Here is a 12830-nt window from a genome sequence, read left to right as displayed (position 1 = left end):
ATTCCGCCTAAGGCACAAATATTATATAAGCTCACATGATTGGCCCCAGTGGTGTTTAGCGCCTCCGTGATCCGTGGGTTTTGGCATCAAAACAATCCCAATTGTTTTTCCATCAACACAGACAGGTAGTTGCTGGTCCAGAGACCCCTGATCTTGCAAAGTCCTCATCGTGTTTCGCGCCTCCCACATTTTCCTCTCCCACCTCCACAACTCCGTCCCCTCGCGTTCTCCGGCAACGTCTCTCATTACCCCACCATGGGTGAATCCAGGTATGGCTTTTTCTCCCTATCGACAATCGCCCCCTGAATGGCATCGGGATATCGGCTAATTGTGATTTCTATCTAGGCAAGAACTTCTGGCATGGTTGAACAACCTGCTCCAGTTGAATATCACCAAGATTGAGCAGTGTGGAACCGGGTATGATGAACCGAGCACCCCTCTCCTCCCCCCTGAGGGTCCCTGGCGATGGATTTGAAAGAGAATGGATGGATGGAGACTGACGGGGGTTTTGAATTGCATGCAACAGTGCTGCACTATGCCAGATTTTCGATTCTATTTTCAGTGAGTCTAGCCGTTGCGAATATCTCCAGATCAGAGGCGGTCAAAATCCGCCTAGATTTTTTTCTTCCTCTTTGGTTACAATCGATATTGATACAAGGATCTTCTACCTCTATAGTGGATGTGCCCATGTCTCGGGTTAAGTTCAACGTCAACACCGAATATGCCTATCTCCAAAACTTCAAGGTCCTCCAGAGTACGTGCCGACGACTGGTTTCCGAAGTCCCGCCGACCTGAACACCTCTCCATCTAACGCTTCCATGCACCTCGTTTCAGATGTTTTTGCCCGCCACGCTGTCGACAAGCCGATCCCCGTCCAATCACTTACCAAATGCCGCATGCAAGATAATCTTGAGTTCCTCCAGTGGACTAAGAAATACTGGGACCAACACTACCCCGGTGGTGAATACGATGCCCTTGCTCGGCGAAAGGCCTCCGGCGCTCCAACTACCGCCCCCGGCGCTGGTTCGCGTGCGCCCTCAGCCGGTTCGCGAGGCGGAGCCACTCCGACTGCGGGCGTCTCGCGTGGTCCCCGAGTGGCCGCCCCGGCGGGCGGTGCTGCATCTGCGGCGTTGCAGCAGGAGATTGCGACACAGAAGGAGGCCATTGCTGGTCTCGAGAAGGAGCGGGACTTCTACTTTGCCAAGCTGCGCGACATTGAGCTGTTACTCCAGAACGCCATTGATGAGAACCCGGATCTGGAGAAGGATGAAGACTCGTTGGTGAAGCACATCCAGGGCATTCTATACTCGACTGAGGTGAGTCCCCCATTCCGGCCTGATCGCTTCCGGTGATTGTGAGGGCGAAATTGGATGGCTAACGGGTTGATAGGATGGATTCGAGATTCCCGAAGCTGAGGAGGGCGTGGCTGACGAACTGGAGACGTTCTAAGCGGTCAGGTCCGGGAGAGAGCAGCGTCCCATCATCTAAATACCCCCGCCATTTTATGTTTCTTTCGCCAATGAGAGCGTAGATAGTGAATTTCACTCAGCCCATGGCTCCTAAATAGGGAGCTGATCTGCGGATGTTGACTGTTTTGTGTGCTTGCGAGGCCTGCCATCATTACGTAGGACAGAAAAGACGTGCACCCACTGAATTTCGAACTGGTGCCAACGGCAGGGCCGGTCGGACAGGACCACAGGACCCGTGGGGCCGAAGATAAAAAAAGAGCGGTGATCAGAGGTATTCTGGGGCGATCTGAGAGAGGTTGAGGTAACACACTGTAGCTACTGATTATTGGCTGCGGGCAGCCAGTAGCGTGACAAGTCCTTGCGGAGGACGAGCAGCACCATGCTTACCTAACTCTGCACAGTCAATCATTGCAGCGTCCACGCAGCGCGAATAATAAGATTCGAGCCACTAATTCTCGAATCGTATGGATGTGCTGCGTCCAACTGCGTCCAACTGCCTGAGACGCAATTAAACCTGCAGTGGGACTAGTCCGGTTGGGGCCTAGTGTGGCTGGCCAGAACACTCAGGCCAGTCCCACCTGTCACGCGTGATGGTACATGACTGGCTGATCCCGTCGTGTACCTGCAGCCACGCTTTACCTATCCGGGAACCAGGTTTAACACTCCTCTCCTCACAGCATCTCGTTGATCATGGAAAACCATAACAAAAACATTCAATCCGTGCCAAATTTCAGAAACAAAGCCTCCAAAACTGGTACTGGCCCCAGACTCAATTACGGATAGCGAAAGTCCCTGGACCTTGGACCCTGGGAGGAGGATCTCGGCCCCCCGGGCTAGTTCGTCACCACACGGGTCGCCTAGACTTGGCTTCGATAGGGGAGTGTTTGGTCCGGTCTCGCCTCTGTTCCACTTCCGCTTTTTCTCTTCCTCTGGCTCCAACGGCTTCCGGAATTCCCCCTCTTCTCGCAAGAGTTGAACTGGTTCGCGAAGCAGAGTGCTGTGCCTCCTCTCATAGATTTTCAGAGTGAGATTGCGCCCAGTGCGTTTCTTTTTCGCTTCGCCCTCACGTCAGACCCATAGGTGCCCCGGGGTCACCACTGATATCTCTCTGGTGCAATAGCTGTTTGGGGTCGAATTTTCCTCGACAACGCCATGGCTTAAGCCCTGGCACCCCCTCTTCATCGCTCTATTGTCTTCTTTTTCACTCTTTTTATCCTGGTACGTTGCCTGGCTGCATTCCTCGGGCGCGAGGAACATGGAAATCGCGTGGCAATGGATGATCTCCCGGATGGAATGAATGAATTGCTGACAGACCCCTCCTCTAGGCATCTCTAGTCACTCGCTGAATGTGCTTCGTTCATTCCTGATCTGAACTGTTGGCGACACAAGCAGCCAACATCCACTCCTTACTCTAACGCCCCGTCATTCTCTCCTTTACCTCAGATCGTGGTCAGATTCATTCGTTTTATTGAAATTGCGGGCAAGACCTGCTATTTAAATCCCATCCGAAATCTTCTCTTCGCTTGTCAATCCCAAAAGTCACTTTCCTTCCGAATCGTGTTGTGGGCTGGTCGACCCAGTTCCGACCTCTGCGAGGATCCACGACATCCTTTTATTTCGTCTTCGACTATCAAATCTTTCCGGCTACGCCGATAGCCTGCAGAATGGCTCGACATGGTCATTACCGCCATGACCGGATAGACAGGATCATCAGGGCTAAGCACCTGCTGGAGGAAAGTGAAACCGATCATGGACCCGACAACAAGATCGATATGCATCTTGGTGTGGATATAATTCAGAATCCTGTCCTTCATTCTTCCGAGATCCTCTCGACAACTGAGAATTGCGACCCATTACAAAACATCACTTGTCCCGATGATATTCCAGATACCACTGAGATCTTGCTATCAAAACGACAAGAGGCGGAGGCAGCCTCGAGCACTGTGGTCGAAACAGTCGTTCAGGTTGTAGATACCAATTCTCAGACCCTCTGGCAATCTGCTGGAGTCTCTTTTCCGATCACCATCTCGAACACTGCATTTGGTGCTCTCACAATCACTGGTGGCTCCACAACCCCAACAGAGCCATCGACGGCTACCTCGGCATCCTCCACCTCTCAACCCACTTCTTCCACAGCTGGGGAGCTGTCAGTCCCAACAGCTCTTAGACAAAGTGCAGCTTTCTCGTCACAAAGAGTCTCTTCTGCAATCAGCTCTGTGCCTTATACGTCGACTCGCCTTGTTTCGTCTTCTAGCACCACTACCCCTTTAACGACATCAACTGTGAGTTGGTGGGGAGGAGTCTATACTGTTGCTTCAAGTTCATCAACGACAGGTACTTATTCAAGCGAGCCCTCTATGTCGACAGTTTCTCATGGTGGCGCCGAAGAAACTGGATCTGGAACTCGTGATGGATCTGCACAGACTACTAGTCAATCGCAGTCCTCATCGGGATCTGGATCATCGATTGATCCAAGAACGTCGAAGATTGTTGGTGGAGTAGTAGGAAGTGTAGCTGGTCTTTCTCTGATTATCCTACTCCTCTTTTACTTGTTCCGTCGGCGCAAAATGCTGCAATCCAAGAATGGGGGAGCCCTCCCCCTTCCGTCTGATGACGCCGGGACACGAGAAGTCGCCGAACGACGCTCCAGCAATGATCCTCTATTCACAGCTTCATATTTTGCACCTGCATTTATGAAACGTTGGAGGCAGTCAACCATGACTACAAAGACTGAGAGTACTGTTTCATCAAACGCGAGTGAACGTGGGTTCCAAAAGATTTCAGGCCGCAAAATCCCTCCTGTCCTCACCCATGGCGGTGATGGCTATGGAGGTGGTCTGGACGGAGACTCTCCCACCCTTCCTGGATTTTCTCCCATATCACCTGGCGGTGGCCCGCTTTCCTCCACCTCCTCTCATGGGCCACCTCCAACTTCACCATACGGCATAGTCCTGGACACAACATTTACTCGGGAGGCTGAGGAGCGTAACAACACCCCTTCACGACCTCCTCCTGTACAGCTACCTGTCTCCAGTTCGGTGAACTTTGGTACTCCAACTACCGTCAATCCGTCTCACCCTATCGCCCAACCCCAGAGTGCCATTCCGGTAGCTCCGTTGCGACCCGACGGACTCGGCCGCAGCCTTCCAAGCTTTGATGGGAGCCGTAGCAGTCGCTTCACGGAGAGTATCGACCGGTGATCTGGAGAATACTTCAGCTACGGGATATGTGATACGAAATTGCCGACGTGTTGATGGGACTTGGAGATCTGACTTCACCAATTGATGGACACGACCGATTTATTTCCCCGACACATTGATTTGATCATTTACTTTTGTAGCGCTTCTTGTTGTTGTTCTTTCCTTTTGCGCATCATGTCTGTTTCACACTCCCTCATAATTGCTTCTTGCGGCCTGTTTTTCTGAGGCTCATTCTGTCCTTACTGTTGTCTTGGTTCTATAGATACCCCCTTATTACTCCCCCTCTTTTCTCAACCTCTCTCCGATAATTCTGTTCATCTTTCATCTCGTTTCAAATATCTCCTTTCTTATCTTTTTTTCAATTTTTTCAATTTTCTATTCTATATTTATCTTCAGCTTTACGGGTAGCTGTCATTGTTGTGGGCCGCACTACGACCCACCGGTTATGGATAGGTTTGATTTACTTAGTTTTCAGTAATTGAAACCTCAATCTTTATTTCTTTCCCTTCTAGGGTCGCTGTCTCTATACGTGGCAGATGATGGCAAATATTATTATGGCTATGACGCTCTCTTGACTCTTTTGATTTCTCGGCGGTCCAGTTTCAGGAAGTAGGTATGTACAAGCACTGAGATGTGATTGACCTTGCTGGGAGCGAGACCGATAATACCAGACAAAGTTGTTCATGAGACGAATTGGATCACCCTTGAATCGTTTCTGATTCGCCCAGAGTCTCCAATTTCTACTGCGCATGACTTTCCTTTTAAGGACGCTGGACACTAGCAGTCTCCCCGCTTGAGCGGACCCATTCTAGCACTTGACTGCCAATTAAGCAAGAGATTCAGCTCGGAGACTGATATTGACGTGCCTCTGGGAACTATTCCATGCTCAGTGGAGGGGTCGTTATGATTTTCACCGTTCGATGGCATGCGGGATATTACCGGCCTAACCACGACTTTGTTCCTATTCCGCATCGCTTGAACTATCGTCGGATTCGGAAGATGAGGACATTTCGAAGATATTGCGCTGAGGGGGAGCAGCACGCTTCGCAGCAAGCTCTTGCTCTCGCTGCTCCTGCTTCCTCTTGATCTCTTCTTTTTGGACTCGCAACATGTCCCTGAGCGTCGCGCCCAGTGGAAATGAGGAAGCATCTGACGAGATCGATGGTGGAAATCCAATCTCGAGTGGCCTGTTAGGATGCGTTAGAGGCAAATGATAGGTCATTGAAGCAGTAAAAAGACTCACTCTTTCTTGTTCTTTTCAATCTTCTTCCCGTTGGTTGATTTATCTTCTGCGTCGATCTGATCATCGGATTCTTCTTGCTCTGGATCGGCTTGATCATCGCCACCTTCTTCCTCATCCTCATCCTCATCCTCATCCTCCTCCTCTTCCTCCTCCTCTTCCTCCTCCTCTTCCTCCTCCTCTTCTTGCTCCTCCTCCTTGTCTTCCTCGTCATCACCATCACATGCCACATCGCCTGAAACTAGGTCCTGGCTTGCGATTCCGCGATCCTCGCTTGGCATGGCAGTGGTCTTTTCTCCCCAATGATAGGATTTTCATCGTTGTCATGTTTGTTTTCTTCACCTTCATCCTGATCCTCGTCCTCATCCTCGTCCTCATCTTCTTCATCTTCCTCGTCCTCATCTTCTTCATCTTCCTCGTCCTCATCCTCTTCATCTTCCTCTTCATCATCTCCTTTCTCTTCATCTTCTCCCTCCCCCTTCCTCTTCCTCTTCCTCGTCCTCTTCTTCATCCTCTACGTCTTCATCACCAGATGCTGCCTCGGCCGGATTCAGGTTCTTGATTTTGACGTCATGATCCTTGCTTTTGGTGGCAGAAGCCTGCTCTTCCTCTCTGATAGAATTTTTGTCTTGGCCCTCCCCATCATCTTCTTCCTCGGGTTCGCTTTTGTCATCTGATGGCTTTTTGTTGGAGACCTTGGGCTCAGCAGCTTCTGTTGGTAATACAGGGATGACAACTGACGGCGTAGACCGAGAATGGTGGCCTTGAACAGGGGGCCTAGAGACACCTGTGGGGGTAGCGGGACCTTTCTGAGGGGGTATCCTTCGTGAGATCTTCGTGTCAGAAACGGGCAGGGCTGGCTCTGTCGGGGAATCATTTCTATGCTCTTTGAATTCGAAACCAAGATTTCTGAGATTCTGGCGACGACGCGAAAGCTTTTTGCGAAGATTTCTCATATCCGCGCTCTTTCTTGAGTCTCTTGTCTTTGGATCACGAGCTTCAATATCTGAATAAATTTCGAGTAGGTCGTGGAAGATAGGTAGACAGTTGATATTGACAGTCTCCGGATGAGCTAAAAGATCGCGAATTTCTTGTACATGCTGTTTGTCCATGGGAGTGAGGTTTGCAGAAGCCATGCCATTCACTTGGCCGGCTGAAGAAGCTGTGGAGCTTTGACGGTCGTCCATAACCCGCTTAGCTTCACGAGAAACCGCTTGACTTGACGATATGGGATCCGCCATAGCTGTCCTATTTCGTTTCGATGAAGGGCTCGCAGTAATACCTAGTCCAAGGCCACTAGTATTAGACTTAGGCTGTGATGCTCTTCTCTGCTCAGGACTTAACGCCCGTGACATGTAGCGCTGTGGGCCTGGGCCATGCACTCGTTCTGGGCTGCGAAGGGAAATAGATTGTTCAGCTGGAGGGTCCTGAAGTCGGGCAATTTTGTGCGCGGTCTCTAATTCAGGCGTCTGCTTGCGCTTTCGAGACCGGTTTTCGGTCTTATCACGTCGCACGTCAACTTCTGCTATCTGATTCCCAGGGACGACCAAGGCATCAGGTTCTGAAGCTTCGGCAATGAATGGTAATTTGCTAGTAGTTATTCTCGCGTTCCGCGTCTCCTCCCGGGATGCGCCTTTGTAATCATGAACAACAGAAGAGAATCTCTCACGGCGATGCGTGGAAGGTTTCTGAATTACCCGAACAACGCCCTCTTGAAGGTGCCCCCTTGCCTTGACTCCGAGATCCATGAAAATATCGGAGACAGGCCAGCGAAGATTGAGGTCAACGTGAGGTCTTGCATCATTGAGGATTTTCTTGATATCAAGTGGTTCATCTGGGTGAAGCTCATCCCATTCGCTGCTAATCATGGCACACAATTCTGCAACCGTAGTCTTCTCCGGTTCCTTGACGAGTAGAAGGAAAGACGCTGTTGGCCGCACAACAGTAGGCTGTTCTTGTACATTCTCAATGCTGGGGATCCCAGTGTTCATTAAAGAGCTAGAGGTGCCTTGACTCCGTACGTCTGGTTGCTGATCAGGGAGCAAAACTTTGACCTCAAGTCGCAGGAAATCCATGTTAGCGGTGCGAGACCGAACGGGTAAAATTACTCAAAAACAATATTTGCAGAGAGTAAAGGGAAGGCTCCCTGCCAGACGCGGTGGCAGAGGAGTTTGAAGTAATCGAAGGCTGGTTGAGCGAGAGGAGAATTATGCACGCGAATGCGGAAACGATCGCCAGAAAAAAACCTCGGGGTTAAGGTTCGCGCAAACCGCCCAGCCACAATTTCAACCTCACTCTCACAACCCTTGACACCTACTGCTTCCCTCGTGGCATCACGGAATAAACCGTGTACTGCTTTTGGGCTGTCAGCCTGTTCAACCGTCGCATCATTGCAGCATTCCCACGCGTCAACTCACATTTCCCTCTACGTTCGCCAACAGGACCAACCTCCGAGATTCTCCGCTGTCCAAAGTGCCGTCTCCCTGAACCCGACCGCTCCTTGACCAAACGGGGGAGGCATACAATATTACTTTATTTCATTGTGACTAGAATCTAAATGCAACCTCTAGTCGGTCCGCCAATATCACGACCCGAAGCCTATCAACAACCCAAGAGTTGTCGCTTCCGAAAGGTTCACAGCTCCCGTCTCCAAGCCTCGAAAAAGCGAATGGGCGAATAACTCGTATGTTCAATTTAGTTTATTGAACACCAACACGTGATGGACCACAAAATCTACTCAACCATGAGTTTCACGCCGATCCTGTGGTCTCTGTGGGCAATGATCAAGAGACAAGCCGGCGAGGAAAACCATCAGCCGCCCACGTTGCTCTCTTTGCCACATAGCGTATTTGGGTGAACGGGGCTTTACGCGATCCACTCTCGCTGCCATTCAATGCGACCCATCCATCCTAATACCTCAAGTCAACAGCGCGGCGCTGCTCCGTCAAACCCCTTCCAACACGATGCTAAACACGATGCTTTAGAGAAAGCAAAGAACCAAACGGCTCGAGACAGATGACGATTGATATTAGTGGAAACAACTCGATCAGACAAAGATCACGCGAAGGTAGCTGATATGGCGATCAGAGCTGTTGTTGACGGGCATTGAATAGCTTGATTATGATTGGACACAGAGCGCATCGTCGCCGACTGGGCCGCAGATTTACAAGTGTCTGAGCGTGTACTCACACTTTTCTTCAGATCGAATCAACTGGTGGGCCATTTTATCAAGCAGCTATGCGACCCCCCGAACAGTCGACATATCGGCAAAGAGCAGTTGTTTTCTCCAGCTGTCAAATCGTCCGGCAGATCTTCGATCGGCCACGACTGGTCTAAGCGTACTTGGCCTAGACGATACGAACCGGTGCGAAATAATTTTCGCTTGCGCCGGATTGCTACACACGAGGGCATCCGTAGCAATGCCTCTGCTTTGTAGATGACCACTGAAACTATCCTCGTAGAGGCTAGTAGCCGCCCCCTTTCTTGCTCTTATTCTCTCGACAAGAACAAAAACTGCCTCAGTTTGGCAACTAAGATATGTATTCGAGAGAAAGTAAAATACAAACTATAGAAGATGAAAGATCCCCGCCGAGGAACCTGCCAAATTGGAACAGTCGACAAATTTCTTAGTTTTGACTACTTTCCAATCGAAGCAGCACCCAGACTTTGATTTTTTTTTTTTTAATGAAACCGTGCAGAGTCGAAAATGATCGATCTAATAGCCTGCCCCTTCAGTCTAATCGCTAGAATCGAATGCGAGAAGAGTCTTTCGGAGCTCGTGACAATGTGTCGCTGCGGAATGGTAGAACAATGCTGCCCGGCGGTGAAGAATGTGCTTAGATCCGTGATCTCGGCTGCTCCCGCTGTGGATTTAGCCAAGCAGTCGGCACAAGACCGTCGCTGCTTTCGGAATGAGTGGGTATCCCTCTTTCAGTATAGGCTTTCTTTTCACAAGTCATCAGCCCCTGAAATTCGTTTGGATCTGTCGACCACACACTGTTACACAATGTTTACGCCTGGGTGCAGATCAGTAAAATAAAAGTAAAGTTTCTTGTTGCGAATTGTTGTGTATTTGGAAAGAGCGTGGATGAAGAGTGGACACCCAGTTTGGTTTAAAAGAATGGGCAGTTGATATTGCAATTGAAGGACGTGCCTGTAACTTGTCGTGCCCTAGGTATTGCACCATATACAACACCAAAGTCTGAACACTACCTGTTCTATCGTAATCCTCGAACACGAGACCCGACCATCCCAGGCTTGAGTGAGAATGAATGCGGGATAGATGGGAGCTGGGAGCCCCACAGATGGGACAGATGGGGTGATCACTCGCGAGGGGGTATATAAGCGACTGCAGATTCTTCAGTTCCGACCAATCCCAAGCTCTCATTTTCAAATAATGGGCCGTGCACTGCTCGGAACCTGATATCTAGGAGTTGGATTGGTTTGTGGAATACAGCTGGCGTTGTACATCCTTGACCCATTCCTGAACATGCCGAATGATGGCTGATCTAGGTTCCAGCTAATGCGGGTGAACAGATAGTCAAGTCATTGCAGAAGAACGGGCGGGCCCTGCGCCTCGTTTCTAGACAGCACAGTCATCTGATAGCCTGGCCAGCCTACATATTCCGCCACAAATCCCGATCGCAACCAGACTGAATTGCTAACTCCACAAATACCAAAATGACATCCGGCATTCCCAAACCCCCCGGTGTTCCACTACTTGGGAACGTGTTTGACATCAATCCCAACGAAACCTGGCCTTCGCTCATCAATCTGTCTAAAAAATATGGTAGAAGTTGCTCGATTCTAGTGTATCCAGTGAAATTATTGATTTTTAATAGGTCCGATATTCAGAATAAATGTCTTGGGTAAACAAATCGTCTTTATTGGCAATGTCGCCCTTCTTGAGGAAATTTGCGATGAACGACGGTTTCGCAAGTGCGTAACTGGCCCCATTGTGGAAATGCGTCATCTTGCAAATGACTGCCTGTTCACCGCATACCATTCCGAGCCAATTTGGGGAGTTGCTCATCGGATCATGGCACCATATGTCACCCAGTTGGGAGCAGATAACGGCTTTGCTGACATGGGGGACGTGATTTCGGATTTGACCAGAAAGTGGACATCAGGGAACAAGAAACGTGTACTCGTCACCAATGACCTTGATCGTCTGCTCATGGCTTCTGTGGTGAAGTGTTTCTACAATCAACGAATTGAAGTCCTGGAAGGTGCCGAGCCTCCCCTCATCGAAGCGATGAACGGAATCACCTTCGAAGCGATGAAGCGACCCTCGCGCCCGAAGATTCTCACTCAACTTTTTTATCAGAGTACCTTCGACGCACATATCAAGACAATGCGCAATTATGCAGAGGAGATTGTCAAGTCACGAAAAGAGAACCCTGACCAGTCACGCAACGATCTACTGGATGCGCTTCTTAATAACAACGATCCAGAAACTGGAGAGAAACTCAACGACTCGCGGGTCATTGATGAAGTTGTGACGATGTTTATTGGGGCGGCAACAGCCGCAAACCTCGTGTCCTACGCCTTGTATTACCTGATGACGAACCCAGACAAACTAACCAAGGCCACCGCCGAGATAGACTCACTTGTTGGTCCCGATGAACAAATCAAGCTGCAGGACTTCAAAAAAATGGACTACTGCCAAGCCATTATCCGCGAGTCACTTCGGCTTTCCGCGACGGCACCTGGTTTCAACCGAGAACCAATCCCAACCGAGGATAAGAGTCCAATCCTACTTGCGGGGGGCAAGTATCAAATCCCACACGACCAAACTATGATTTCCATTCTGCACGCCGTGAATCGCGATCCTGAAGTGTTTGAAGATCCTGAAATGTTCAGTCCAGAGCGGGTTCTCGGCGATAAGTGGGATGAGCTGCCGATAGGAGCAAAAAGAGGCTTTGGAAATGGTAAACGCGAATGCTACGGCACGATGTGGGCATGGAACTGGTCAATCCTTACCCTTGCAAGCATCCTGAAGGACGTTTCTTTCGAGTTGGCGGACCAAAACTACAAGCTTACCTCCAATGGGGCTTTCAGCGTGAAACCATTGAAGTTCTACGGTCTTGTTAGCCCGCGAAAGAGATAAATTTTGGATTCGGCATTCATGTCTCCGCGATGATATATCTTTTCAGGATTTTGGGCTGTGGCGGTTGAAGTTGGAAGCCGATTTTATGTCGTCGTCATGCTGCCTTTTCCCTGTTTGGACAGTCTGTCATATCCCACGGAATGTATCGTCTCCCACCACGCTCTTATTTTAGGTTTCCGAAATTATACTTCCGAGCAAATCGACAGCTCTGAAATACAATGGTGTTCAAAAGTATTTACCGGTCCCCACTTTCATCACCCCTACATCAAATATACGTATATATCTGTTACACTATACACACACCACCATTTTTCTCAATGCGTATTGCAGTGAGGAAATGACCGACGAAGGGTGATCTCTAATTGGAGGATATCTTTCCTAGTACACAGTCTTTACAGGATATAGCTTCACATCTCCGATAGGGAGAAAATCAACTTTCACACTCTCTTCGCTTCATCTGCTTCTGCTATCCAGGCTTCCTACATCGTGGTGTGTGGTGGTTTGTTGGCCTGTTCGTCGACCTATCTCATCCTGCCTGTATTCTCAGGCTTGCCGTAGAGCGCCCTAGTTCAATAGATAACTAGCTAAACACGCTAATAGTTGTTTATATATCTAAAAAGTGTACTTCCGTACTTGTAAGTATCGGAAGGTGTAATCACGACTAGTAAGCTTCCTAGACCTCCCTAGGCGAGGCGCTGATTTGACTATGTGGCTTTCTGTATAACGTTGAATAGTGTTATATATCGTTTTTGGACTTCAAACAAAATTACGTGCTAGATAGATCCTATATACACCGTTATTAGCAGTATTGC

At 49.5% G+C, this 12830-nt stretch overlaps 5 protein-coding genes across 5 annotated transcripts; 3 read left to right on the top strand and 2 right to left on the bottom strand.

Moving 5' to 3' along the window:
* Window positions 1-255: 255 nt before the first annotated feature.
* eb1 (microtubule-binding protein BIM1) lies at window positions 256-1449 on the top strand (the record flags this gene model as incomplete). The annotated part of the gene is made up of 6 exons (XM_057081511.1): window positions 256-269; window positions 346-417; window positions 527-561; window positions 677-754; window positions 835-1316; window positions 1390-1449. The coding sequence occupies 6 exons, from the start codon at window positions 256-258 to the stop codon at window positions 1447-1449; spliced, it is 741 nt and encodes a 246-aa protein (XP_056928551.1).
* Window positions 1450-3133: 1684 nt separating this feature from the next.
* Window positions 3134-4669, top strand: N7462_009796 (uncharacterized protein; the record flags this gene model as incomplete). The annotated part of the gene is made up of 1 exon (XM_057081510.1): window positions 3134-4669. One exon carries the CDS (start codon window positions 3134-3136, stop codon window positions 4667-4669), a length of 1536 nt encoding a protein of 511 aa, XP_056928550.1.
* A 961-nt stretch (window positions 4670-5630) lies between these two features.
* On the bottom strand, window positions 5631-6190 carry N7462_009795 (uncharacterized protein; the record flags this gene model as incomplete). The annotated part of the gene is made up of 2 exons (XM_057081509.1): window positions 5631-5856; window positions 5913-6190. The coding sequence occupies 2 exons, from the start codon at window positions 6188-6190 to the stop codon at window positions 5631-5633; spliced, it is 504 nt and encodes a 167-aa protein (XP_056928549.1).
* A 180-nt stretch (window positions 6191-6370) lies between these two features.
* Window positions 6371-7984, bottom strand: N7462_009794 (uncharacterized protein; the record flags this gene model as incomplete). The annotated part of the gene is made up of 1 exon (XM_057081508.1): window positions 6371-7984. The coding sequence occupies one exon, from the start codon at window positions 7982-7984 to the stop codon at window positions 6371-6373; it is 1614 nt and encodes a 537-aa protein (XP_056928548.1).
* Window positions 7985-10589: 2605 nt separating this feature from the next.
* N7462_009793 (uncharacterized protein) lies at window positions 10590-12018 on the top strand (the record flags this gene model as incomplete). The annotated part of the gene is made up of 2 exons (XM_057081507.1): window positions 10590-10698; window positions 10751-12018. The coding sequence occupies 2 exons, from the start codon at window positions 10590-10592 to the stop codon at window positions 12016-12018; spliced, it is 1377 nt and encodes a 458-aa protein (XP_056928547.1).
* Window positions 12019-12830: the final 812 nt, after the last annotated feature.

Source organism: Penicillium macrosclerotiorum, assembly GCF_028827735.1.
Source record: "Penicillium macrosclerotiorum strain IBT 26536 chromosome Unknown utg000010l_segment0_segment0, whole genome shotgun sequence".
Lineage (NCBI taxonomy): Eukaryota > Fungi > Ascomycota > Eurotiomycetes > Eurotiales > Aspergillaceae > Penicillium > Penicillium macrosclerotiorum.
This window is presented reverse-complemented; position numbering and strand designations above follow the sequence as displayed.